A 27,543-nucleotide genomic window follows, 5' to 3' on the forward strand; every position below is an offset into this window, starting at 1 on the left:
CACAACATCATCCATATACAACCATTCTCCATAAAACATAAAACAAACACACTTTAAATTTACAACAGCAGCATTAGAAAAAACAAAGCTGCAACAGGTCCTACATAGACACATCATACACAAAGCATTCATACAGGAAACTAAACTAGTACCCCAAACCATACTACCTACATTTATTGAATGGATCACAGTCAGGGAAGATAAAACTCACCACAGAATAGACTGATAACATTAATTCACAACATTTCCCAGTAGTACAAAAGAAACTAAACTGTCACTAACAAACATCATAGAAAGGGTGTAGAAGAAAAGAAACAGGCATTCATAGATTGGCTACAAATTAGGATGAGGGAATCATATGAGAGGTACAAAGTAAAGAGAAGGGAATTTAAGCATAAGATAAAGGAAGCAAAGAGGAGACCAGATGTGAAGTGGGGTAAGAGTATGACAGAAAATTTTGAAAGTAATAAAAAGAAGTTTTGGAAAGAAATTAAAAGAGGAAAAGGAGACGAATCAAGCAGACGGAGAGATGATAATGGAAGAGAAAGCAGTGAGAGGAAGGTGGGCAGAGTATTTTAGGGAGTTGCTAAATGTGAAGGAGGATAGGGAATGAAAGGTAGTTGCAGTGGGAAGCACTAAGAAAATGAGAGTGATGAGTGAGGAAAATGGAGGAAAAATAGGGAAAGATGAAGTGAAGGCAGCTGTTAAGATGATGAGAGCAAGTAAGGCACCTGGGTTGGATGGATGCCATGCAGAATGTCTAAAGAAAGGTACAGTTATGGTGGACTGGCTGGTGAGGTTGTTTAATGTTTGTTTAAGAGAGGGTAGAGTGCCGGAGGACTGGAGGAGTGCCTGTATAGTTCCGTTTTACAAGGGAAAGGGGGACAAGTGTGAGCGTAGTAGTTTCAGAGGGATCAGCTTGTTGAGTGTAATTGGGAAGGCTTATGGGAGGGTCTTGATTGAGAGGATTAGGAGAGGAACAGAGGGAGTAATTGAAGAAGAGTGTTTTTAGGACAGGTAGGGGTTGTGTAGATCAGATTTTTGTGGTAAGACAGATATGTGAGAAAGCTATAGAAAAAGGTAAGGATGTTTTTTGGGCTTTTATGGATCTGGAAAAGGCTTATGACAAGGTAGACAGGAAGGCACTGTGGGAGGTACTGCAGATATACGGGATAGGAGGAAAGCTGTAAAGAGCAGTCAAGAGTTTTTATGAGAGTAGTAGAGCTTGTGTTAGGATTAGAAATGGAGAGAGTGAATGGTTTGAGGTAAAGGTGGGGGGTTTGAAGGGGCTGAAGCCCCCCCCCCAATTTTTGCCTTTAACTTTCCATTGTCAGAGAACTAGTTGCTCAATTTTTTTTTAAACCAACCCTTCTTTTTAATATATATCTAACATATTTCGGATTTAATTGACACTGTCTGAAGGCCGAACTGGACCTGTAAGTATTCATATGACAGCGTCATGTTGGTGTCGGAGTGCAATTGGCTTTCATTGGTTTCAGTTAGATAGAGCATCGTACGATGGCATCATGATGACAGTGAATGCTGATTGGTCAAAGTGATCTCATACGATGCTGTAGCACAATGCTGGGAAAGAGGAATGGAAAAACACAAACAACAGAACAAAGAAGAAGCAAAATACTAATACTCCTTAACCTAAAACATAAGCTCTAGCTAACACCACACAAGATAACTTCTGCGAATGTATGAGCAGCAAATCAGTGAATTGTAAAGTTCAGGTGTATTTAAATAGATGGAAACACTGATACCAGAAAGAACAAAAACTAAACTGCCCACCTCCTCAAATGAACATGGATTAAAAGAATGTCACTCCATTAGCACGTATTTCACATGCATCATTCAGAAAATATTAGAGGGATTTAACTAGATGGCACCACCATAAGGAATAGTTAATAAAGCATTCAACAAGGTTCCTGAAAACTAGAAAACAATACATTGCTGCATGCCAGACCCCCTGATATCCATCCTTCTGAATCCTCTCTCCCTCTAAAGGACAGAGTCCACCTGCCCAGACTGCAATGCAGTCACCATCCAGCCCATTTAAGATACTGGAAGGGGCTGGACGATCACATTGCAGATAACTGCCCAGGATGTAACACTTTACCCCCTATTATGCAACACTTTATGGAAGACTGCATTGTGTACAATCACACAAGCCAACAACACAATATACACTCTGTAAGAGATTTGTGAGAAAACCCTGTTCCATCTGTGGCAATCCTCAGGGAGACAGGACTGCTCAGCCAGATAATCTAGGGAACGACAACAACAAAATCCGTTAACAAATACTATTGAGGAAGATATGTGAAACAGATATCCACATTAAGTGATCTCCCCACATTAAGTCCAGAGCATAACACCAATATTTTTACCAGTGCAAATGAGCTAAGTCATAACCTAGTACAGCAACTACAAAACTAAGAAAACCCATACACACTTAGACACAGTGGCTAAGACAAATAGAGTGTAGGCCTCCCCTGCAGAACTATCAGCGACATTGCCCACTCGAGACGACCATGATTTAAAGAAATGCTCATCAGTAAAATTAAATGGCCAATTTCTATTGGAAAGAGATGAGGAGCATATGCCAGGAGGCACATTGCTGTGGCAGAAGCTGTCATCTTTGCTCTATGTACTTAGACCATTTGGAATCAGAAAGGAGTGCAGGATTCAAATCCACAACTAAACAAATGTGAGAACATCATGCCTCTGATTCCCTTTTCTGAGAGGGGGAATTTTTTATGATAGGTCAAAATGTATTTTATTTATATGTAGAGTTGACTGATGTTTTATATATGTGTAAGGATGTTTTATGTATGATACTAGCTCACTGGCCAGTTAGGCTAGTGCTGCTATTTGTGACAGAGGTCAAGGTGATGGCTTTTCAAACTCTGCTACAAGCAAGTTGGACCAAGGTCATAATAAATTAAATTCCATGCTACAAAGTCCTCTAAGGGGCACTGCCCTAGCCAAACTGATAGGGGGAGTTCATGATATGAAACCAAATCATCGTCAATCACTAATAGTTCAGGGACCAATGACAGATACCTGTTGCTTTACTCATCTTTTCCTAGTACTTAATTTTTTCCACTTTTGTTTCCCTTCAACTTGTTTACTTGTTCTTAAGATAATTTTTCCGTCTGTCATCTCATCTTTTGATCATTCAATATTTTCATGTTTCCATACTTTACTCATATCCTTGTTTTATCATATTTTTGTAGTTTATGATTTCTACTTAGGTGTAACTTTTCATCAGTGCCTAGTTTCTTGTCTTCATACTTACTTTCACTACATTTTCATTTTTCCTTCTGTAAGAGCTTATCCACTTTTCTCCATTTAATCCCTTTATTATGACACTTCACTGTATATGCCTGTGTAATACATGAGGTTTTTCATGCACTAAATATGTGTTTTTGTTGTCTAGAATGGAGGAAGGCATAAAAGACATTCATTTCATATTCAACTCCCCTTTCACCCCATCCATCCATCTCATCCTTGGTCACCCCTCATGTTTACTCCATCCACCTTTGCCTTCCACACTTCTTTTTACTATTTTTTCTTCTTTCATTCTTTCCATGTGTCTAAACCATCCCAATACTCTTTCATCAGCCCTATATCCCACCTCTTTTTCCACCCCCCACTCTCCTCACTTCCACATTTCTTACTCTATCCAACTTTGTATTCCCTACCATACTTCTCAGACATTTCATAAAGGAATGAACATATGAATAAACAAAAAGGGATCACACCGTATCACATAGGTGTTTATCTAATGCACTTTTAAAATTGCAGACTGAGCTATACATGTTGCCTTCTGCTGTTACAAAATCCTATTTGCTTTAAAAGTTTGGTTTAATGTACATCCATTGAGGTTATTATTATTATTATTATTTATTTATTGTCTTAATTCTAATATGCTTAAAGTGCTGCATATCAGTTGTAGCTTTGAAACTCATTATTATTGATTCTTTCCAGATTAAGGAAGAGGAGACACCATGGCCAAACACTAAGGACAGCAGTGACATTAGTGTTTGTGAAAAAAGTAGTCCAGCTCAGAATGAATCGTGTAATTTATGGGACGGCAACAGAGATGAGTCCAGACCTGCAGCACAGGAATCAGAATGTCAAGCAGGGGACTCAGAAGAATATGAAAGCGTCAATCATGAACTCAGTCAGGTTTGTATATGCATGTTCATATTTAGAACAGGTAGGTATACATGTAGTTGAAGTCCAGGTTTTTGGTACTGGTGCTACCTTGGAGATACATATTCTTTGTTAAGAGCTTAGATTATTGTTGCATTTTTTTCTGTATGCCAATAATGAAATGAGTATGTTTGTATATAGTCCAGCGTTTCTAAACTTGGGATGCTGAAATAGATTATAGGGGTGCTGGAAAGTGGTGCATACATACACTTTCCCTTGTCCTTCTAATAATAAGATATTAGTTAGATGTTGCTGGACTGCTTAGACCTGACTACAGGGGTTACTAAGGTCGGAAGAGGTTGGGAAACACTGATATATATCAATGGCATTTCCCTTTTGCAAGATGAGCATGGCCAAGTTGAAGCATGCCTCGACTCCATGCAGGAGAAAAATACAAAACAGGAAACCTCAGTCCCCACACTCCACTCCGTTTAGTTGTCTTTTATGATATACATAGGGGCACAGTGACAGCATTCTTATCTCCTTGATCATGAGAAAAGAAGAGCTGGTGGCTGAGGAGTGGTATATATATGAAATACCTTTCCTTTCTTGTAAGGGTGTTAGCAGAGTAAAAACACACACCCTTTGTATACATAATAAAACCCACTTAATGCCCCTCCCATCTCAGCACCTCATGAAGGAAGGATCAGTGTTTCTTCCCAGAAAGATCTATGGTAAGATTTGAGGGCCATTGCCAGCTGATGGCTGTGATTTTACAGTCGGTAAAACTCAAGGCTATCTATGCACAGTAAGTCCTCGTTATATGGTACATATGCGTTCCTGAAAACCTTACTGCAAATTGAAATTACGGTATACCGAACCCATTATAACATGTTATAATAGGATATGGCAGATGTACCTTCTCCCTGCTCTTTCCTCTTCAAAATATCTAACGGATACAGTATCTGTGAATTTTTCTTACCGTAAATAGAATCGAGGGTAGTAATTACAAAATACTGTAACTGTGAATTTACTGGATAAAGAATTACCGTATAAGGAGGACTCACTGTACCAAGGGCCTTTACCCCATTATAAGGGAGGAAATCATCCAAAGCATGCACCCAAGGCAAAAAAAATTTGTAATTCTTGTACACAAACAAGGTCATCATATTGAAACAACAGGGCAGGACTCGCAGTAATGGATTTAGACTGGACAAATTTGGATTTAAGAAGGAAATAGGCAAGAATTCGTTTACTAATAGGGTGGTCGACGAATGGAATAGACATAGTAATCATGTAGTAAGCGCTGAAACTATCAGTTATTTTAAGAAAAAATTAGACAATTTTATGGATGGGGATGACAGGTGGTGATGGATACGGAGCTGCCTAGTGTAGGCCTTATGGTGTCTTGCAGTCTCCTTCATTCTTATGTTCTTACACTTAATTCTCTCTTGTACCTGGAATGTGGTGAAATAATTGTTGTCTCAGATTTCAATGGCTGGAAACCCACAACCCCACAGTGGTTGGAAATGGTCCTCAACCCTTTTCATAGGTCTATTATACAGCATTTGTCAACCATTTCTGACCCTATCATCCAGTCAGGTCTAAGCAGTCCTGCACTTCCTAACTAATATCTTATTACTAGAAGAACAAGGGAAAGTGTACGTATGCATCACTTTCCAGCACCCCAAGTTTGGAAACGCTGATCTAGAAAGAAACCTTTGACAGGTGTCTGTGTTATAGGAATGTGTAAAAAAAAAAAATTCTATATCATCAGCTAAAAGTAGTAGTAGGAGAAAGGGAGCAGTTACCAGTTCTTAGCTCTCCATTTGTGAAAATGTAGAAGAAATATACAGGACTGTTTCTTTGTCACTGGTTTTGGTAAAAGGAGAAGGGGAGCAGTTGCCAATTAATGATCAACTCTGAAAAGATGGAGGAAATATAGTTGATAGAGGTCTTAGGTCCAGTCCAAAGAATGCGGGTGAACCCCATAGGGCTGTACTTCCATATGGCATTGAGAATGTTTTTTTCATTGAACGCAGATTGTGAAGGTGCTAAGTTTTTATGATTTTAGATTCATGAGTCTGTCAATCAGTCATATGGGTCAGTAATTAATATATATTTAGTATTTAACATAGTACACTTTATCTTCATGTTGTACATACATACATACATATACCAAGGCTTTTTCCCCCTTCCAAGGGAGGTAGCCAAAAAGGGAAAGGCATAAAAACACTCCCACCCATTTCATCCCTAAATACACTCCACACCCCTCCCACCCTCCCTTCATGTTGTACATCAAAGATTTAATTCTTTTCCTGCTTTAGCCCTCTTATGCTATATTCTGCTTTGGCTACCATCAGAGAGTTTTGCTCAGGAGACCAAAAAAGCTTGTACTCTCAAGGGATAATACCTAACCTGAATAATCCTTTTACTGGGACCACTGATGGATACCCATACATGGTGGTCCTGTAAGATAGACAACAAATCTGTCCGTTTAAAAAAAAAAAAGAAACTCCTCATTTCCATTTGGAGGTGAGCTCTGTGGAATTGACTCTTAGTTTCTGGATTGGACCCAATATCTCTGTCAGCATCAGGCTTATTTCTTAGACTTCTGTCATATATGGAGAATAGGGTGCCAATAGCCATCTAAGGCAATTTTTGAAAGTTGTGATTTTTTCACCTACTTCGGTGGAATTCTGCATTGTGTTGAGACACTATTATGTGCAAAGTTTAAGGAGGATTGGTTAATATTTAGTGGTGGCAGAATGACTTTAAAGTTTTCTATCTCTTCCCACAGGTCATGGCTACCCGAAAAAAGAGTGAGATTTGGTTAGTAGGACATAGCATCGAGTGCATAACTGGTGCCAAGCTCCCAAGCTGAGGAGATGCCCTCCGCTGCTTTTTCTTCTATCACAAGGATCAAAAGAAAACCGTTCCTGACAGCGCTGCGGAGGTGGCCAAGGAAATTTTGGACTTCTGGCTCTGAGCCTGGATTCTGGGTTATGGCAGAAACGAGCATCAGGAGAAAGATCATTTCCCTCTTTGAAGAGTGGAAGGTTCTGTAGATGAGCAAGTGGAATACAGGAGTCAAGCCCCAGGAGAAGCAGAAAGCGTTTGAAGAAAGTCTCCCGGGCCTTCTGGACATTGCCCATGCTGATGCGCTTGCCCTGATGACCATCAAGGAGGACAAGGACTTCCCCATGGCACAGCGGGAGAAGGGAAGACGGGGTTCCATGATGGGGCATGACAAGAAGTTGGAAGCTGGGGTCCATTGACGAGAGAGAACTGCTGCACATGGTGGACGCGAACGGTCGCTGATGGCAGAGGAGACCGTGGAATTGAAGTCCTCCTTGTTTGCATCCTCCAGTCTGGTCCGTCCCTCCTCGACTTCCTCATCTGGTGATGAAGGAGCCTCACCGCCCAAGCAAGCGAGAATGCGGGGGACCAAGATGGTCATGTCCCCTGATCTAGTCAGCGCACTGAATTGGATGGGGGTCAGTAGCCATCAGGCTCTTCGAGTCATGGCCGCAACGGCAAGTAGCTTGGGCCATGATCCCCAGGAGCTTGTCCTCAACTCGGAGTCCATCTGAAAGGCAAGAGCCAAGTACCGGGTGTCGCTGGCGGGAGAAATCAAGGAGGCATTCAGTCCACAGACTCCTCTCACCGTCCACTGATGAAATCGTCTCTCAAGACGATGGATCTCAGGCCAACCGACTAGCCATCATTGTCACCGGTAAAGGTGTAAAGAAACTCGTGGGTGTTCCAAAGCTGCATGCTGGGATGGGTGAGGCTGCCGCCACAGCTGTCTTTGAGTATCTGGAAGACAGGGGAATCAATGATCACATCATAGGGATGTGCTTCAACATCGCCAGTGACACTGGCAATGTCAATGGATCCTGCGTTTGCTTTACTGCAGGAAAAGATGGAGCGGCCCCTATTCTCGTTCACCTGCCATCACCACATGCACGAACTTCTAGTTGAAAAGGTTTTTGCCTCGTGCTTGGGACCCTCTTCTGGTCCTGAGATCAACCTCTTTTCGTGATTCAAGGAGTACTGGCAGTTCATCGATCATTTGGCAATCCAGCCTCTTTCTGACCTCCCTGAGACCTTGGCTACCAAGAGGGAAGCCACCATTGAATCCCTGAATGCCATCATGATCCAGAAGCAGCCCTGAGATGACTATAGGGAACTGATGGAGCTCACCATCACCTTCCTTGGAGGTGCTCTTCCCAAGATGACGATCCAGCGCCCTGGTGTTCCACTGAGCGTGGTAGAGGGCACGCATAATCTACTCCCTGAAGATGTTGCTGTTCAAAGAGCAGATCACCATCTTGGTCACACCAGGGGAGATCGCAGGCCAAGTGCCTCTCCTTCATCTCTGAGATCTACGTTATCCGCTGATTCGAGTCCACGCTCCCCACCTACGCCCTGGCCAATGATCTCCAACTCGGAAAGGACCTCCTGGAATACCATGATTCTCCTATTGGAAAGGCATGCTTCAAGGTACTGAACTGTCATTTCTGGTATCTGAGGGAACACCTGATCGGCCTGTCCCTCTTCGACCCGCAGCTCTCTCCCTCTACCAAACAAGCCATTGCCCAAGCCATCCTGCACCGAGAAGGAGCAGAGAAAGCCCCCAAATGAATCAACATTCCAGAATAGAGTGTAGCAACAGCAACACTGTCTTCGTTTGCCTCCAAGAGGTCTCGAAGCCTCCTGGATATTCTCGGTATCTTGCCGGACTTTCTTTCCACAAATCCACGGAAGTGGGAAGAGGAGAAGACGTTCAGTGATGCCTGCTGCCTCATACAAGGAATGTGTGTGGTCAACGGCACTGCGGAGCGAGGGGTGGCGCTGATGCAAGTGTTCAATCTTCGCCTGACGAAAGACGAGGAACAGCGCCAGTTTCTCCTCTAGGTCATTGAAGACCACCGCCGCCGCCAGCCCAGCACCTCCAAGGAGACCCTCCTCCAGCCAGTATGGCGACAATGAATGGAGTGGTCTCCCATGATACCCCCCACCGAGGGGCTAATACTGCATGTGCGCAGCGTAGGGGGACCAGCAGGCTGCTGGGGGAAGGAAAATTTTGCCGAAAAAGGGCAGAATACAGAATATTGCCATGAATCACTCGAAAAAATTATTTCCCTTACATAGCTGAAGGTGAAATTACAAAATCGTCATCCGCCACCCCTAGATATCACCCGACCATGCTGAAAATTTGCATGCAGTAGTTCCTCAGTATAATGTAGAATCCCAATAACGTATGATAAAAAATTCCAACTTTTGATTTTTATTGGCACCTTAATGGAGAACTAATAACTGGTTATGCTGCATGGCTGTTGTTATTTTTGGCAAAGGTTGAGGGGATGGCAGTTCGAATCCTGCCACTGGCGAAGTTGAACCAAGGGCATGGTTAATTAAATTTGATGCTACAAAGCCCTCTGTGAGGGGCACCATCCTAGCCTTCGGGTAGGGGGGAGTTTGTAACGCTAAACCGTATCAATAACTGGTGACTATTCCCTTTCCCCTTCCACTTTCAGCTGGTGAAATGGAAACAGTTCCTCTCTAATACAACGCAGACAACAGTCTGAAGATTCTTCCTGGGGAGATCTTTGCATTTTTCACTTAGGGAAACTTAAGGGAACAATTAATTATTTAATTAACCATTTTAATGCAGTATTTGCTGTATATGTTAATTCTAGCTACTGCTAAAGTATTTTTATTTAACTGAGGGAAACTTTTACTCTCTCTTGTAGGAGACTCACTTGTTTAGAAATAGAATGAATGAAAATTTGTTAATTACTTGCAGACGGGAAATGAATCTTGGTTTGGCACCAAACCTCCTGCTTCTAAATCTCATCAGAAGGCCAAGGCAAGCAAAAAAGATATTAACCAAGTCATCAATGAACTTAAAGACAAACTTCTTGCAAAAACTGGAGAAGGGATAAGTGGAAAAGATCAAGATATTGGTGATGAAACAGTTCAGGAAGAACAAGATAGAATAAGCAGCTTTTGGGATGTAAGTTAATTTGTTAATCTGAAGTATGATTAGATTTTTTTTTCTTATTTTTTGTTCCCATGTCTTTCGTATAATCAACCATAATCCATAAAGCAAGGTGGCTATAACATGAAAATATCTTGCTGGTCTTTTGTGTTGTAGCATAATAGGTTTCAATCTTGATACTTTGATACCTTGATTTTCTGGTTTCAGTGTTGATACCTGTTTATGAATATTACATTTTCCTTTTTTTTTTTTTATATATATATATTTTTCCATTATTTGGTAGGGTATTGTACTTCCTTACTTTACTCTGTGTATGCAGTCATTAATTTAGGGACTTTTTTATCCGCCTCTATGGACATGAATCACATCATCATATATTTCTGGTAATATGGTGCCATTGACAATGACAACGATGATAAACTAAAGAGCAGTAATAGCCTTAATATGAATGACTGTGAATACTATGAAAAAAGCACAGAATATTGTTCTTTATTTTAGTTTATTCATAGTTTATTCATTGTGTACAGAAATATAAATTTGAATGAAATATTTGATATAGTGTAATGTGTTTTTTTTTTCTTTCCCTTGTGGCAGACTGCAGAACATGGAGGGTTGTGGCTCCATTCCACATTGATGGCTACAGAGGAAGAGAAAGCACAGATGTATCAGAACAAATCTACGATGCAACAGGACCAGTTAAGAGACGAAGGAGCTCAGAGCAACTCAGGAATTACCAAAGGAAACTCTTTAGCATCAGGAATGAAGGAAGATAACCTTGATGGGCATAAGAGTGATGATTCCTCCGGGGTAAGATAATGGAGTGTTACTGGTTTTGAACCATGTTATTGTTGAGTAGAGTTCAGACATAATGGTCCTTTGCAGGGCCAGACTATCCACTACTGTTCTTTGTGTTCCATGTGTTGTACCATGCTGAACTATTTTTACAATATTATAAACTGCCCTCCCAGTGGGTAGTTTATACATGCATACATATACCAAAGATTTTTTTCCCCCTTACAAGGAAGGTAGCCAAAAAACAAAAGCATAAAAACCACTCCTATCAATTCCATTCCCAACATACTTCACTTCTGTCCCTTTCTTCCCTCTTATCTTGGCACCCCTGGTAGTTTATAGTATTGCAAAAATAGCACATCATGGTACAACACATAGAACCCACAGAGGAGACATGGATGACCCTTCATCCATGAGGAGCTAATAAGGAAACAGGGGTGTGGGATGGAATGGGTGGGAGTGGGCATGTGCCTTTGACTTGGCTACCTTCCTTATAGGGAAGGAGCCCTTGGTATATAGATAGATAGACTTTAGCAATGAGACTAGTGATGAGTACCTGCAAATGGTGGTCCTGATGGAGCGACACTTAGTCTCTGGACATGGCCTAAAGTCTGTCTGTCAGCTTCAGTTAGCAGAGCAGAGTTACGGAGTTTGTAGGAACCAGAAAGGAAGAGCTCTCTCTGTGAAAATTGTGTAAATGTTTTTGTTTGTGTTAGTGTGGGAGTGGTGGGATGATGTTGTATATTGTGTGGAAATTGTTGTTATTGTCATTCCCTAGACTGTCTGGCTGAGCAGTCCCGTCTCCCTAAGGAATGCCACGTCTGAAACAGGGTTTCCCCACAAATCCTTTGTAGAGTGTATAGTGTGTTGGTGTGTGTAATTGTGTGCAATGCAGTCATATGGAATGAAGTATTGCATCCTGGACAGTTGTCTGTGATGTGGGCATCCAGCCTCTCCAGGTAGCTTGGAAGGGCTGAATGGTGGCCGTATTGCAGTTTGGCCAGTTTGACTTTGTCCTTACAGGGGAGAGAGGATTCAGAGGAATGGATATCAGGGGATCTCGATCGTGTAGTGAAAGTACAGTACTACCTCTCATTAACGGACTAAAAGGGGGATAACGGTGTCCGTTGATGCGAATAATCCGTTGATTTGGAGTGGTTTTTGGGTGGCATAGTGATTGCACAGCTCTGAACAAAGGCACCAAAAACACCGAAAACACAGCGAAAACACCGCAAACACAGCTAATTAACGTCTGTTAATGAGAGTAGTACTGTAGTGTTTAAGGGTTTGTTTCGTGCATCTGTATGTTGATGGGTGGGTCCTGAGCTATGGTCTTCATAAAGCAGATACTGTAAGTTGTTTGCTGCATATGTCAAGGTAGCTATATGTACATAAGACTTCAGTTTTTGCATCATCCATGAGATATCAACTACATAACTTTTATGAAGTATTTTAGGAACTTTTGGTGATATTCTTACTGACCAAAGTTATGCAGTATTCTTTTATAATTGGGAATTAATCTCCACAAAAAAAAATGCTTAACACTTTGAGCTTCTACTATTTCTTCTGTCCTCTTTAGACCTGTACTACCTCTGTGAATCCATCACATCAATGCAATTTTGTCCTCAAAATAGAAGCAATGGTTATTACCAACACAACAGTATGAATTCTAGTTTTTGTGGGTAACTGATCTGTGGGTGGTATCTCTGTGTAGCCTGTGATTATTCTTAAGACTTTTGTTAGGTATGATCTGTAAATTGTGGTGTGTAATTAGATAGATGTTGCCCATACTGGGCTGATATAGTCCAGTTTGGACTCATGGAGAGGAAGAGGATTGAAATTATAGTTGAGTATTGAGGTGAAGCATTTTTATTGGCTTTAGTCTTTTTACATACAAAAACCAAAGGCTTTTTTCTCCTTACAAGGGAGGTAGACAAAAAACAAAAGCATAAAAACCACTCCCACCCATTCCATCCTCAACATACTCCACTCCCCTCTACCCTCTTCCCTCCCTCTTATCTTGGCACCTCCTGGATGACAGGTCATCCCTGCATCTTGCCCACTGCCCTGGGTCAGAAGCAGTGTCGCAAGACACAGCACATCCACAGCAAGGCTGCTTCATTAAATTGGCGACCCCCCCTCTCTGTCCCCTCATGCAGAAAAGGAGAAGACGGGGAGAAATCCCTTTGGGCTGCATCAATTTATTTCTAATCTTTTGAAACCTAGGAAATGAGTTCTGCAGGGGAAGAAATCAATCAACAGGTGGTCTGTGACCATTGTTGCATAAAGATATGTCTTCAGGTCATTCATGTATTTACCTATTTGTGCTATACGGGAAGGGGAGCTATGATGCTTTGCTAGACGATTATTTCATTGTTTTTCAGTGTGTGCTGGTGTGTCCTGTGTGCTTTAAGCAGTTTGAACATGAGAGGTCCCTGAATGCACACATGAGCCGTGCACACAACACCACTCTTGGACCGTGCTTCACTTGCCACGTATGTGGGGCTGTTGGCCGATCTAAGGCAACACTGAAACGTCATCTGGCCAAGACACATGGGTTGCAGGCTCTTGACCGACCTGATTTGCTTAAAAAGGTTAGTGTTTCCTTTGTCATGATTGCTTCCTTTGATTGGCTTCCTGTGTACTACTGGAATGATTTTGAATGAGTGCAGTGAATAATGTTATATCATACTTGTAATGTGATTAATGATGTAATTTTATTTTATATAAATTTTCATAATGTGTGTCTTTCCATTGATATTTTGTCTTCTTATGTCTCCAGTGTCGACATTGTAATAAGGGACTAAAGACACAAGATGCGCTGTATCATCACTTACGCACTGAACACACTGATTTGCTGCACAATTATCATAAGTGTCCGCAATGCCCTGCCCTAGTTAGCACTCGCCCTTCCCTCCTCAGACACTTCAGGTATGCTACTTTAGAAAAAATGGGGTTTGTAAATTTCATTTGTTTCCTTGTCCAGTGTCTTTTTTTATCACTATTCTTAGATGTGAAACCTTTCTTTTTATTTTGAATTTTTATGATGTTATGAAAAATGAAAAGTCAATTTTTGTTGCCATTCCAGTGTTTATTAATTATTAAAACATTACAAAATCATTACGTTTGGGAATGGATGCAAAGAGATTGCATGAAGGGGTGAGTGTGCTAATAGCACTGTATAGTGTAGAAACATGGAACATAAGAGAGGAAGAGTTTTAATGTGTTTGAGGTGAAATGACTGAGAAGTATGGTTGGGGTTACTAGGCTGGGTAGAATGAAAAATGAGGTGAGGAGGAGAGCAGGGGTGGAAAGGGGGTTGGGAGATAGGGTAGATGAAAGAGTGTTGGGATGGTTTGGACACATGGAAGAATAAGTGAAGAAAAATTATTAAAAGGTGTTTGGAAGGCAGAGGTGGAGGGAGTGAACATGAGGGGGAGACCAAGGATGAGATGGATGGATGGAGTAAAAGGGGCATTGGGAAAGAGGGGAATGTCTGTTGAGGAAGGAAGGGAGAAGACAGAAGATAGGGGTGAGTGGAGAATGGTTGTATATGGATGATGCTGTGATGCATGAAAGGGAGTGGATGGGGAGAGTGAGGGAGTATGTGTGAATGATATTTTGATGCAGCCCCAAAGGGATTTCTCCCCATCTTCTCTTTTCTGCATGAGGGGATGGAGAGAGGGAGGGGTCACCATTTAAATGAAGGGGCCTTGCTGCGGATGTGCTGTGTCATACTACATTGGTTCTGACCCTGGGCAGTAGGTGAGATGTAGGGATGACCCATCATCCAGGAGGAGCCAAGAAAAGAGAGAGGGAGGGAGGGGTGGTGAATGGGAGTGGAGTATGTGGGGATGAAATAGATGTGAGTGGGTTTATGCCTTTGATTTTAGCTACCTCCTTTGTAAGGGGGAAAAAGCCCTTGGTATATGTATGTATGTATTATTGATTCTGATGTATTTCTGAATTATTTTGTTTTTCTGTCATAATATCCTTTCCATTTTATCAGCCGCAGTCATCCAAATGTTGAGCTTCCTCATGACTTTGTGTGCAGCAAGTGTGATGCACAGTTTGTCAGCAAACAAGAGCTAAAGACGCATATTAAACTGAAACATGAAGAACACAAATGCGAAGTGTGCAACATGACTTTTAAATACTCGTGTCTTCTTATCAAGCACACGCAGGTGAAGTAGTTAGATTTATTTTTTAGTAAATAGAACATGAGTTCTATATGTATTCGTAAATTAGAGTTCATATGTCCAAGCTATGTAGTAGTTAGTGTCAGAGCTGGGCGCATTATTGCCAGACAGGTAGTGCTTTACTAGTGCAGTAATGCAAGTGACCAGCTCTGGTTATTCTATGTTTTAGAATAGGGAATATTAATGTTGTAGTTTAGGTATTATCTTGTTTAGAATATTCGTAAGAAGTAAATACTTCTCCATTTATTTATTTACTTATTTTTTTCATCAAAATCATTCTGGTTTAACTGTATTGTTTCATTTACATTCAAGGTTGCCAGGCAATGGGTATAGGGATGGAATAGCCAGAATAAGTGAAGGGGTGGAAGTTTGCCACTTGGTATGAAAGAGGTTAAAGTAAAAGGTAACAAAGTCAGTAACAAAATAAAGGTTTTAGTATCTGTGACATGTGGTTTTAGGATTTATTTCTTACCTTCTTTTTGAAAGTAAGAAATAAATACCAAAAGCAAGGGATTTCTACCTGTCTTCTTTTTTCTGCATGAGGGGATGGAGAGGGAGGTCACTGGTTTAATGAAGTAACCTTGCTGTGAATGTGCTGTGTCTTGCTGCATTGCTTCTGACCCAGGGGATTAGGTGAGATGCAGGGATGACCCATCATCCAGGAGGAGCCAAGAAAAGAAGAAGGGAGGGGTGATGAATCGGGGTAGATTATGTAGAGATGAAATGGGTGGGAGTGGATTTATGCCTTTGACTTTGGCTACCTCCCTTGTAAGGGGGGAAAAGCCCTTGGTATATGTATTTATGTATTTGTTACCAATCCACTAATTTGCACTTTTATATGTATACAGCGTATGCACATGGCAAAGCAGGAACGGAAGAAACACCACTGTGAAGATTGTGGAAGAGTCTACCGTTTCTTACCTCAGTTGAACAAACATCGTCGTCTTGTACACACACATCCTGAGGAAAGAGTATATAAGTGTAGTTTTTGCCAGCTGTCCTTTACTTCATACAACCAAAGGTATTTAGATATATTTCCTTTTTCTTCTTACAATACAAGCTCAATGATATAAACACCTCAATTACAGAAAGCTCTTTATAGTGAACTTAAAGGTTCCAGAAATATTTCTCTGTTTCGAACATATCTATCATATTTTCAGGCTCCGACACTACCGGGCAACCCATCGGGCTAAGAGGAAGCTCAGATGTGTTGAGTGTAGCCTTAATTTTGAAACTCTAGACGAGTTCAACTTGCACCGATTACAGCACAAATTCAAGTGTTCAGTCTGCTTCAAAGTATTTTTGGTAAGTTTTTCTTATCATATGATCATACATCTCTTTCTAACTTGGGTTTACATTCTTCATTTAACCTCTTCATTTCAAGGTCTTGACCTCAGATGAATAATTAAGGTTTATAATATTAACCAGAATAAAATATGTTAAATGCAGACAAGGTCATTATATTAGGACAGGGCAGGATATGCAGTAGTGGATTTAGATTGGACAAATTTAGATTTAAAAAGAAAATAAGCAAGAACTGGTTTACCAATAGAGTGGTTAACAAATAGAATAGACTTAGCAACTATGTAATAAGCGATGAAACTATTGTTTGTTTTAAGAGGAGATTAGAACACTTCATGGACTTGGAACTGCCAGCCTTATGGTCTCTTGCAGTCTCCTTCATTCTTATGTTCTTATAATGAAAGAGTTACCAGTAACTGTGATAACCTTTTGCTGTGATGACACTTTATATACATATTGTCCTACATTTCATATTTATGTACTATATACACAATCCTGTTTATTTAATTTCTCTTTTTATTTGTCCTCCACAGAGTCGGGACTCAATAAGAGAGCACATGTTGATCCACAATGGCCCTCGGCTCCCTTGTCCACACTGCACAAAGACCTTTACGCAGCGATCTAACCTCAGAAGACACATTCGTATTCATACAGGTAAGTCACTCTATCCTTTACCCCAGTTCTCTTTGGCAGGAGAGCTGCGGCTCATAGGAAATCAGCTATAGCCACTGGTTCAGCCCATAAGTCACTCATTGAAGAGGTTTTGAGCTGTCTGGAATGAGTATAGGACAATGTAGTATAGTGTATTCTATGACTTCCATGTGGTGGTTGCATCAAGGGCAAGTCTCTTCTCAGACCAAGTCTTTGATGGTACTGTTTTAGCATTGGGTGGTGTCCTGCATTAAGGTATGACATAGCCAACCTCCTTATAACGAAGAAAGGATCTCTAGTCTATATTTCTTATTATTACACTACATAGTTCTCTGTAAGGGGCACCGTCCTAGCCTCATGATAGGGTGGAGCTCACAATGTTTAACCGAATCATCATCATTACTGATATACATTGAAGAAAGATAGGTCTGTTGAATGCTGGGTTCTCTGGTAATTTGCCTGGCTTCAGAATAGGGAATATATATCAGAAGCGGAGAAAGAAAAGAAAATGGGTAATTAGGAGTTTGTGACGTTAAACCATATCACGTCAGTAAATAAAAAAATTAGAAAAGAAAATTGAAAGAAATATAGTAAACAAGGAACTAGACCTGAAATTGACCACAGAGATGAGAAGGACTTGTTATTTTAGTTTTGGTAACTTACTGCAAAAGTAGAGAAAAGAATACATATCTTATTATTTCATATAGAGTTGCTCAAAAACTTTTTTTATTTTTAATAGTAGATCTTGTGTGAGAGTTGTGTAATGTCACCATGGTTGTTCAACATGTACAAGGATAGGGTGATGAAGGAGATAAGTTTGAAGGTACAGTTGAAGGTAAATGTGGGTTAAAGTAAGGTGATGAGATGCACAAGGGGAGAGGATGGCAGCGAGTTGGAAGTAAATCTTAAAGGAGAGATTCTGGAAGAAGTGAACAATTTTAAGTATTTGGGGTGCATGTGGCAAGAAATGGAGTGGGGGTGGAGATAGGGTAGGTGATATAACATTACGTAAACGTTACTTGGACTATGATGCCAAGGGAGTGAATGAAGCTCAAATGTGTTTGCTGGTTTTATTCTGGTTAATGCGAGTGTCGACATAGGCTTGGTCGGGTAGTCAGGCTCCAAGGCGACCCAAATGCAAAGTTGACTGTGTGGGCCTTGGGATGAGCACTGCTGAGTTACAAGTGCTGAAGAGAACTGCCTCTGGAGACCAAAACCTGGCTCCTTATATACACAGCCGGTGTACGTTAAAGTAGCAAAGGACCCAACCTCACCAAAACGTGGCTCAGCAGGGCCTAGGTTGTGCTTTCATAAGGATACAAATGTTTGTAGTACAGGCGTAATATGGACTTAATCTACACAATAGTAATATGAGGCCAAAGGCCAGCTGTTTCTACACAACATATAAATTCCTTGTCCGTCCCATTTCTGCAGCGATGATACTATAAACCAAAATGTCGCGTAGACGCACATGTGGGAACTCAGTTCACCACAGTGGCATTGATTCAGCCACCACTCCTTGTAAGGGAAAAAGGGGTTTTCATATTTGTATGTAACTCTTTAGGTTACATTAAATGAAATAAGTAGGGAACTCCCAGTATGTTTATTTTATCCACTTTTGAAATATTTTTTTTTATACTGGATAAATCTTAAACTCTTAACCAGATAATCATTGATTATTTTCATATATTTTCTCATTCAGTCTTGATTTTTTAATTAATGGTTTTAATTGTAATATTTAGATGTGTGTAAGGAAGTCAGGTCTATCAGATTATTGTCAGCTGTAATCAATTCAAGGTTGATTTTGTGTGAGAAGACTGAAAGATTAGAATATAGGATTAATATTATAGTTTCCTCTATGTCAAGTTGCATAATATCCTGAGATATCCTGAGAGGACTATTATAGACAAAAAACAAAAGAGGAAACGTGCATATAGGTTTCGACATTTGTCTGTTCCTAATCTTTATACAAAATCTTTGGTAAAAGTGTGTAATCCAGGAGGTGCTCAGATAAGAGGGAGGGTGGAGGGGTGTGGAGTGTATTTCAGGGATGGAATGGATGGCTACCTCCCTTGTAAGGGGGAAAAAGCCTTGGTATATGTATGTATGTATGTGTAATCTGTCGTAACAGTAAAATATGTCGTCTTTCTCTTCCAGGAGAGAAACCATACAAATGCACCTATTGCGACAAATGCTTCGGAGATAAATCATCGTGCAACAGTCACATCAAGGTCCACACTGGTGCTGAGAGATGTGTGTGTCACGTTTGCGGTGTTACTTTCTCCAAACGTCTTAAACTGAATTATCACCTTCGATCACACACAGGAGAAGGCCTGCTGTATTGCCCATTGTGTTCCAAGGCTTGTACCAACACGTATTCCTTCAGAAAACATGTGGAGAGTCATCAAGGCACATTAACCAAAGTCCTCAGTAATATGGGGCTTCAATCTATTATTGACGAAAATTCAATGTTGATCCCGAAAGCACTTCAAGCACTCGCCAGAGTAGAAATAGAAGCATCCAACTTTGAAAAGAAGAAAAAGGAGGAAGCTAAACGACTCAGACAAGAGGAAGAAGAGGAAAGGCAAGGTATGGGTCAAAATAGTATTGATAGACAGGAAGGAGAAGAATGTAGAGATGAGGAAACAAGTCGTGACTCAAATTCCTTACAAGGAGCTGAGTCAAGTCTAAGCCCCTCATCTCAAGTCATGACTGATGTGATGAAACCATTGTCACCTTTCCCATTTTCTCAGATTCTCCAAAGAATTATTATGGAATCTCAGAGTAAAAGTGATGCTCCCATTAAGCCTACTCTAGGGGACTTATTAGTTGAACAATGTCTGCAGGTTATTATGAGCGAGGAGGAAGCAGGTAGAGAGGATAAGGAAATGGGTGAGGATGGTGAGGAAGGTGATGATGAGGATGATGGTGATGAAGATGGAGATGAAGAGGAAGAGGTATCAGATTTAACAAGTGAAATGGAGAAAGAGGAAGAGGAAACTGGGAATGACGAAACTTTAGGGGCATCATATGAAGGGAAAAAAAATAAGAGAAAGAAGATAAAAAAGGGTAAATTGCTTGAAACAATGAGTGAAGAGGATGAAGACATAGAAATGTCAGACGCCATGAGGGAAGAAGAGGATGGAGAAATGTATGGGGATGAAAAAGAAGAGGATGCTATGGATGTAATGGATTAGTATTTAGGTTTATCAGATCACAGGGATCAGCAGTGTGTACCTGCAAATGGTGGTCCTATAAGATGGGCATCAGAGAGTCACCTCACTGCTGCCTGTCTTTAAAACCCGTCAAGTTCTTCATCTCCATCTGGAGGTGTACCCCTAAGGGCTGACACTTGGTCCCTAGACTGGGCCCAAGATCTCTCTATATCAATTTCACCTGTATTTCCTCTAATTTCTCATATAAGGAGAGCTGATAGCAGGTGACAGCTCCCCTCCTTCTACTGTAGTCCAGTGACATAGAAACTATAGTACTTTAAGTTGGTGATTAGAAAGTCCCACAATATTATAACACAAATGGTAGTACAGTATTTTACCCCAGAGAGGTCTAGGAAATAGTCTGAGGACCGCTGTCAGCCACAGTGGGGTTGCAAGTTTCCAGTTACTGAAACTCAAGGCAAGAATTATTATTATTATTATCAAATCATAGTAGCGAAAAAGAGGATTATGCTTCAAAGCTAGTAGTGAAAGTTTTAAGTTTGATTATTCATAGCCAATAGATCATTGATAGCAAGCTTTAGTAATAAGAACAACCAGTGTGGCTGTTTAATTTTGATTTAATGATAGCAGTATTGTACTCATACCAAACAAGAAGTAAATAAGGCTGTACATAGATCTGCTAACAGTAGGCTTAAACCATAACAAGTCTGTTGTATATAGTTAGGAAATATATACACATAAGGAAAAGTTGTGCACATGAAATTATTATTATTTTTTATGCAATAATTACTCTTTTTCTGAACTTTTTAGATAATCATTCATGTATTTCAATTATGTTCAGGAACTGATGGCAGGTACCTGCATGAGGTGGGCCTTTGAAAAGGGCATCACAGAGAGACATCTCTGTTGCCCAATTTCAAACTCCATAAATATCCTCACTTCCATTTCGAGATGCAGCCCTGAGAGGCTGACACTTGATCTCCAGACTTTGCTTAAGATCTCTCTCTATTAATTTGGACTGTATTTCCTCCACCTTTAAGCACAAGGGGAGCTCACAACCAGTGACAACTCCCTTCGTACTATTTTCAGCCAGTAGCATAGAGGGGAATGTCTGTTGAGGAAGGATGGGAGAGGACAGAAGACAGGGGTGAATGGAGAATGGTTGTAGACAGATGATGTTGTGATGTATGAGATGGAATGAGTGGGGGGATGGGGGGTGAGGTAGTATGTGTGAAAAAAATTTGACGCAGCCCAAAGGGATTTCTACCCGTCTTCTCCTTTTCTGCATGGGGGGGACGGAGAGGGGGGTCACCAATTTAATGAAACAGCCTTGCTGTGGATGTGCTGTGTCTTGCGACACTGCCTCTGACCCAGGGCAGTGGACAAGATGCAGGGATGACCTCTTATCCAGGAGGTGCCAAGATAAGAGGGAGGGTGGAGGGGAGTGGGGTGTATTTAGGGATGGAATGGGTGGGATTGGTTTTTATGCCTTTTTTTTTTTTGGCTACCTCCCTTGTAAGGGGGAAAAAGCCTTGGTATATATATATATATATGTATGTATGTAGCATAGAAACAGTTCCTTACCAATACAATGCAGACATCAGTCCAAGTTTCATACCATAGAGATCTGTGAGAAAGCCAGAGAACCAGTGTCAGCTGCTGTAGGGCTGTAGGTTTCCAGTCGGTGAAACTAGGCAACAATTTAACTGAATTATTTTGTAAAACTTAATTTGTTTTTTAATTAACGTTGGTCACATACTGACAGGGGCACTTGGTGGCTCAAGGTCCCATGTGTGAGTGACTTCATATCTCCAGAAAGGTTTCAGAAATGGTTGCTAGTGATAAATCTTTATACATAATCTTATGTATGTTTGCACAGTATCAGACATACTTGATACCTGATGGTGTGCAAACAAAACCAGTCCAACACTTTCCTACCACATACACTCTGTACCCTTACACCAAAGCTTGTGCATCATGGAGGTATGCCATGCTTGTATGTCAGAAGAGAACACACATTCAGCCATAGGGTTCTAAAGTACCCCACAAAGGTGGGGGGGTGTTCACAATATAGTGTGACAGGCTGCAAGTAACATAGTAACAAAGCTGGTGAATTTGAGTTAAAGTGTGTACAGGGTATAGGAAAATGGCAGAATTATCATCATATTGATGAATAGAAAATAGATAAGTGGCAGGGTGGTGAGGTAAACATAGAAAACAGTTGAAGTTTTATTCACTGATGTTTTGGCTTTACCAGGACTTCTGAAGAAGCCCTGGTAAGGATGAAATTTCAGTAAATAAAACTTCAACTGTTTTCTGTGTTTTTCTTACTATCCTGCCACTTATTATCATACAGTGGATGGAAAATTTAAAGTGCATGTTAGTGGAGACAAAAAAAAAAGAAAAAAAAGAAGAAAAGAGGGAGATAAAAGAGTAAATTTAGTGAGAAGGGGAAATAGGATGAATACCAAGCAAATCTGAAGGATGTACAGAATATAGTAAAAGAAAAGAGGAGGGAGAGTAAGTGGAAAAAGAATGAATGTATTTCAAGGAGGAAATTTTGAAATGTGTAGAAATGGTGCATGGGATGAGGCAAATGGATAAAAGCATAAGAAAAAGTAGTGAATGATGGAATGACGAGGTGAATGTATCAGTGACAAAGAGGCATGCAAATTAATTTTTTTTATAATAAAGGTAATGAAGATTTATATGAAAGGTATTGAGTAAAGAGGATGGAAGCAAAGAGCAAGGTGAGGAATGCTGAGAGAAGAGCATTTCTGAATTGGGTCAGGTGGCTGTCAGAATTTTGAAAGGAATAAAATAAATGTTTCTTTAGAGACTTCCTTTTTGGGAGGTGAGGTTATGAGCATACAACACCCTCTATCCCTTGTATGCTTGAGACCAACACTGGGTAGCTGAATGTGTTGGCCATATGTAATCCATATCAGAAAGAATCATCTTCCTACCACCAATCTTTAAAACCCATCACCATGCTCACCTCCATCTAGAAGTGTAGCCCTGAGGACCTGACACTAAATCTCCAGACCAAGCTGAAAATCTCGCAATCACCTCTGACTATGCTTCTTCCATATCTTCACTTGTGTGAAGTGAGCTGACAATTGGGAACTATACTGTGCCTCTCCCACTACTACAAAAAAGCCAATGACATAGAAACAGTCCTGCACTTGTACATCGCAAATAACCATGCTTTTTATTCATTTTCTTCTTTTTCTTCTTCTTCTATTTCTTCTTCTTCTATTTCTTCTTCTTCTCCAAGAGAGAGGGTTTTAAGGCCTGTACACAGTAAGCCTCATGCAGCACCAACGCATTACCCAATGTGTTTATTTTGTTGGATTTTGTAATATGCCATATAATTAAGAAAAGTTCTAATTTCATACAGTGTGGTAGTGCTCATCTTGACATGGAAGGGGAAGGAATGTCATACACTAAGCTCTCCAGGATGGTCCCTATATATCCAAGTGGACTAGAAGCAACACTTGCATTTATATTTATTATTTATCTGGTCCTACTCCGCTAGAGCGCTCTGTAGGACTGACAATTTTTCTTACCTGATACATAATATATACATGTCAACAAAACTTATACAAGAAATACAATTAGCCAAAATTAAGTATTTATAGATTTACTACAGCAGAATCCTAGCCTTTGGAATGTGATTTTCAAGGAGCACAAACAGAGGGACTTAAGAATATAAACAAATAAGAATAGATAAATAAAAATAAGAAGTGCAGGTTTGGAAGTAATTAAAGCAGATTTGTCTCGCATTATGAACTGTGAACTGGCTAATGAGGACACACATCTTTCCCTCGACAATGTTCAGAGGTAACTGATCTGCTGCAGCATTCCAGGCAGTCACAAACAGTGTGGAGACTCTGCCCTGCATTGAGCAGTGCTACACGAGGCTGACTGTGTACTAGGCTGTAGGATTTCCAATTACTGAAATTGAAAGTAACAATTATTATTCCTCCTGGGTGTATGTGTGTTTGTGTGTATTTACCTAGTCATTTTGTGTGTGTGTGAATGTACATATGTATGGTGTATAAACATGCATAGGCTAACCCCTAATATTTGTGCTAATTGATTTCCCCTTACTTACAGAAGTGTGAACTTGTGAAACAATCCATTTTAATTTGCTAACATTTTCTCATACATACATATTCTGTAACTCCCTATATACAGTCAAACCTCGGTTCTCGAACATCTCTGAACTCGAACAAATCAGTTTTCGAACAAAAAATTCAAGCTGGAAATACCTCTGTTTTTGAACAAAATTTCAGTTCTCGAATGACACTGACACATGGTTGCTGACAAAATGTAAACAGTTCTCTGTTGACCGCTGAGCTGAATAGTTGTACTGTGCTTTCGTTATAGATTTTATTGCATTCAGCATTTATTTTTCCTACACTAGCCCTCAGTCATGGCTCCAAACAAAGCAAAAAATAACAACTGGTCAAGGAAAAAGAAAAGTTGTGAGAAAAACAATTGAAGTGAAGAAGTTATCGCAAAACATGAAAATGGTGTTCGTATATCTGATCTTGCTGTGCAGTACGGTATGGCAAAGTTTACAATTTGCACTATTCTTAAAAATAAAGAAATGATAAAGTCTGGTGATGTTGCAAAAGGAGTGACTGTCATTAGTAAACAAAGACCGCAAATACTTGAGGAAGTGGAAAAGTTGTTGCTTGTTTATATAAATGAGAAACAGCAGGTGATAGTATCTCTGAAGTATTTATATGTGAGAAAGCGTTAGCAATTTATGATGATCTAATAAAGAAAAGCCCTGGTACACTACAAAGCCCTCTGTGAGGGGCACCGTCCTAGCCTCCCGATAGGAGGGAGTGTGTGACTTTAAACCATATCATCATATCACAAGTGCTGATGTATTTTGTATTGAAAGCAAGTCGAGAATGGTTTGAAAAATTTAAGAACAGAAGTGAAATTCAGTGTAGTTAGGCATGGTGAGGTGGTGAGTTCAAACAAGGAAATGGCAGAAAAATTTGTGGTTGACTTTGGTGACTTTATAAAGAAAGAAGGTTTTCTTCCCCAACAGGTATTTAATGCTGATGAAACCGGATTATTCTGGAAAAAAAAATTGCCAAAAAGAACCTATATCACTAAGGAGGAAAAATTGCTGTCTGGGCACAAGCCAATGAAAGACAGACTCACTCTTCTGCTGTGTGGTAATGCAAGTGGTGGTTTCAAGGTCAAACCATAGCTAGTGTATCATTCTCATAATCCAAGAGTTTTCAAAAGAAATAATGTTATGAAAAGTAAATTGCCTGTAAAGCGGCCCATACACGATCAATTATATTGCACAATTTCATTGTCAATACTCAGAATTGACAGTTAAATTGACCGTGTATGGGTGATATATCGCCCATACACAATTAAATTGACCATGTATGGGCGATATATCGCCCATACACAATCAATTTGATCGTCAATTCAGAGTATTGACAATGAAATTGCGCAATATAATTGATCGTGTATGGGCCTCTTAATGTGGTGAGCTAATACGAAATCTTGGATGACAAGACAATTTTTTATAGAATGGACTCATGAGTTTTTTGCCCCAAGTGCAAAAAAAAAATTGCCACTAAAATGCCTTCTTGTGTTGGAGTGTTGAATAATGCTCCTGCTCACCCTTCAGGTTTGGAGGATGACTCAGTTGGTGAGTCTGATTTTATTAAGGTCAAGCTCCTGCCGCCTAACACAACACCTCTAATCCAACCTATGGATCAACAGGTCATAGCTAACTTTAAGAAACATTACGCTAAAGCCGTGTTTCGTAAGTGTTTCCAAGTTACTAATGACACTCAGTTAACTTTGAGAGAATTTTGGAAAGACCATTTCAATATCCTGAGTTGTGTTAATCTTATTGATAATGCATGGAACCAAGTGAGTACTAGAACCATGAATTCAGCATGGCGGAACCTTTGGCCAGGCTGTGTACCAGAGAGAGACTTTGAGGGGTTTGAAACTGCTGGATCTGCTGCTGCTGTCGAGGACAATGCTATTGTTGAAGAGATTGTTTCTATGGGAAAAAGTATGGGCTTGGAGGTCGACAGTGAAGATATTGAAGAGCTGGTGGAAGACCACAATACTGAGCTTACCACTGAAGAGCTTGTACACCTTCAAAATGAACAGCAAAAGAAATTGGCTGAGGAACAGTCTTCTGAGGAGGAGGAAAGAATTGAAGATATGCCAAGTTCTTTAATCAAAGAAATTTGTGCTAAATGGGGTGATGTTCAAAATTTTGTAGAAAAATACCACCCAGACACCGTGGTAGCACATAGAGCAGTAAATCTTTTCAATGACAATGTCATGTCACATTTCAGAAAATTTTTACAGCGCAGGCTAAAACAACAAACATTGGAAAGGTTTTTAGTGAAAGAAAAAAGGAAAGAAACCCAAGAGAAAGATTTACCTGAGCCAAAGAGAAGAGAAGAAACATCCAAACAAGAATTACTAGAAGTTTTTATGGAAGGGGATTCCCCTTCCAAGCAGTAACTCGCCCCTTTCCCTCCTTCATCTCCATCCACCTGTGCCATCACATCGCAGCCAAAAGGGTACAGTACATACATTACATAATAACTGTACAGTGTTGCTTTGTCATTAAATTTATTTGTTATGTTTTTTGTTTGATTTACACTCTTATGTTTGATTTATTATATGATAAAGTGTAATTAGGTAGATAAGCATTTATCTGATGCTTAGGAACGAATTAATCTCTTTTACATTATTTGTAATGGGAAAATATGATTCGGTTTTCGAACAATTCGGTTTTAGAACAGATTTTTGGAAAGAATCATGTTGGAAAACTGAGGTTTGACTGTAAGTATAAAGTAATAATAATGATTATTAACCTAATTTACCACTGATTTGCACACTAGATATGCCACCAAGGGACCAGTGACAGGTATCCAGACACAGTGGTTCTGCAAAATGGATAGCAAAGCTGTCCATTTTCAAAACCCATCAACCTCCTCACCTCCATCAGAAGGTGTTCACCTGAAGGACTGACTCTGGACTGGGCCCAGACCTTCCTCTTTCATCTTCAGCTGTATTTCCTACACTTTTTCATGTATGGAGAGCTGACAACTGGAGACTGCTTCCATCCCCAAACCACTTTTAGTCAATGACATAGAGAAATTCACACAATAATACAACACAAAGTTTCTTCACAGAGATATCTATAGGGGGGCCTGAGGACTATTGTCAGGAACTGTGGGAC

General features: G+C 40.2%; 1 protein-coding gene across 1 annotated transcript in view; it reads left to right on the top strand.

Moving 5' to 3' along the window:
- The window catches only part of LOC143018235 (uncharacterized), a 29,619-nt gene extending 4,390 nt beyond the window's left edge, over positions 1–25,229 (top strand). The window contains exons 3-12 of the mRNA XM_076173484.1: positions 3,994–4,194; positions 9,974–10,183; positions 10,763–10,975; positions 13,345–13,554; positions 13,743–13,891; positions 14,970–15,144; positions 16,008–16,180; positions 16,320–16,464; positions 16,995–17,115; positions 19,270–25,229. Coding sequence (XP_076029599.1) covers positions 3,994–4,194; positions 9,974–10,183; positions 10,763–10,975; positions 13,345–13,554; positions 13,743–13,891; positions 14,970–15,144; positions 16,008–16,180; positions 16,320–16,464; positions 16,995–17,115; positions 19,270–20,309 — 2,637 coding nt within the window. The 3' untranslated portion in view covers positions 20,310–25,229. The remainder of the gene's footprint in view (positions 1–3,993; positions 4,195–9,973; positions 10,184–10,762; positions 10,976–13,344; positions 13,555–13,742; positions 13,892–14,969; positions 15,145–16,007; positions 16,181–16,319; positions 16,465–16,994; positions 17,116–19,269) is intronic.
- The last annotated feature ends 2,314 nt before the right edge of the window (positions 25,230–27,543 follow it).

The sequence above is a fragment of the Oratosquilla oratoria genome, chromosome 34, assembly GCF_046742065.1.
Source record: "Oratosquilla oratoria isolate Oo_2021 chromosome 34, ASM4674206v1, whole genome shotgun sequence".
In the NCBI taxonomy this organism is placed as follows: domain Eukaryota; kingdom Metazoa; phylum Arthropoda; class Malacostraca; order Stomatopoda; family Squillidae; genus Oratosquilla; species Oratosquilla oratoria.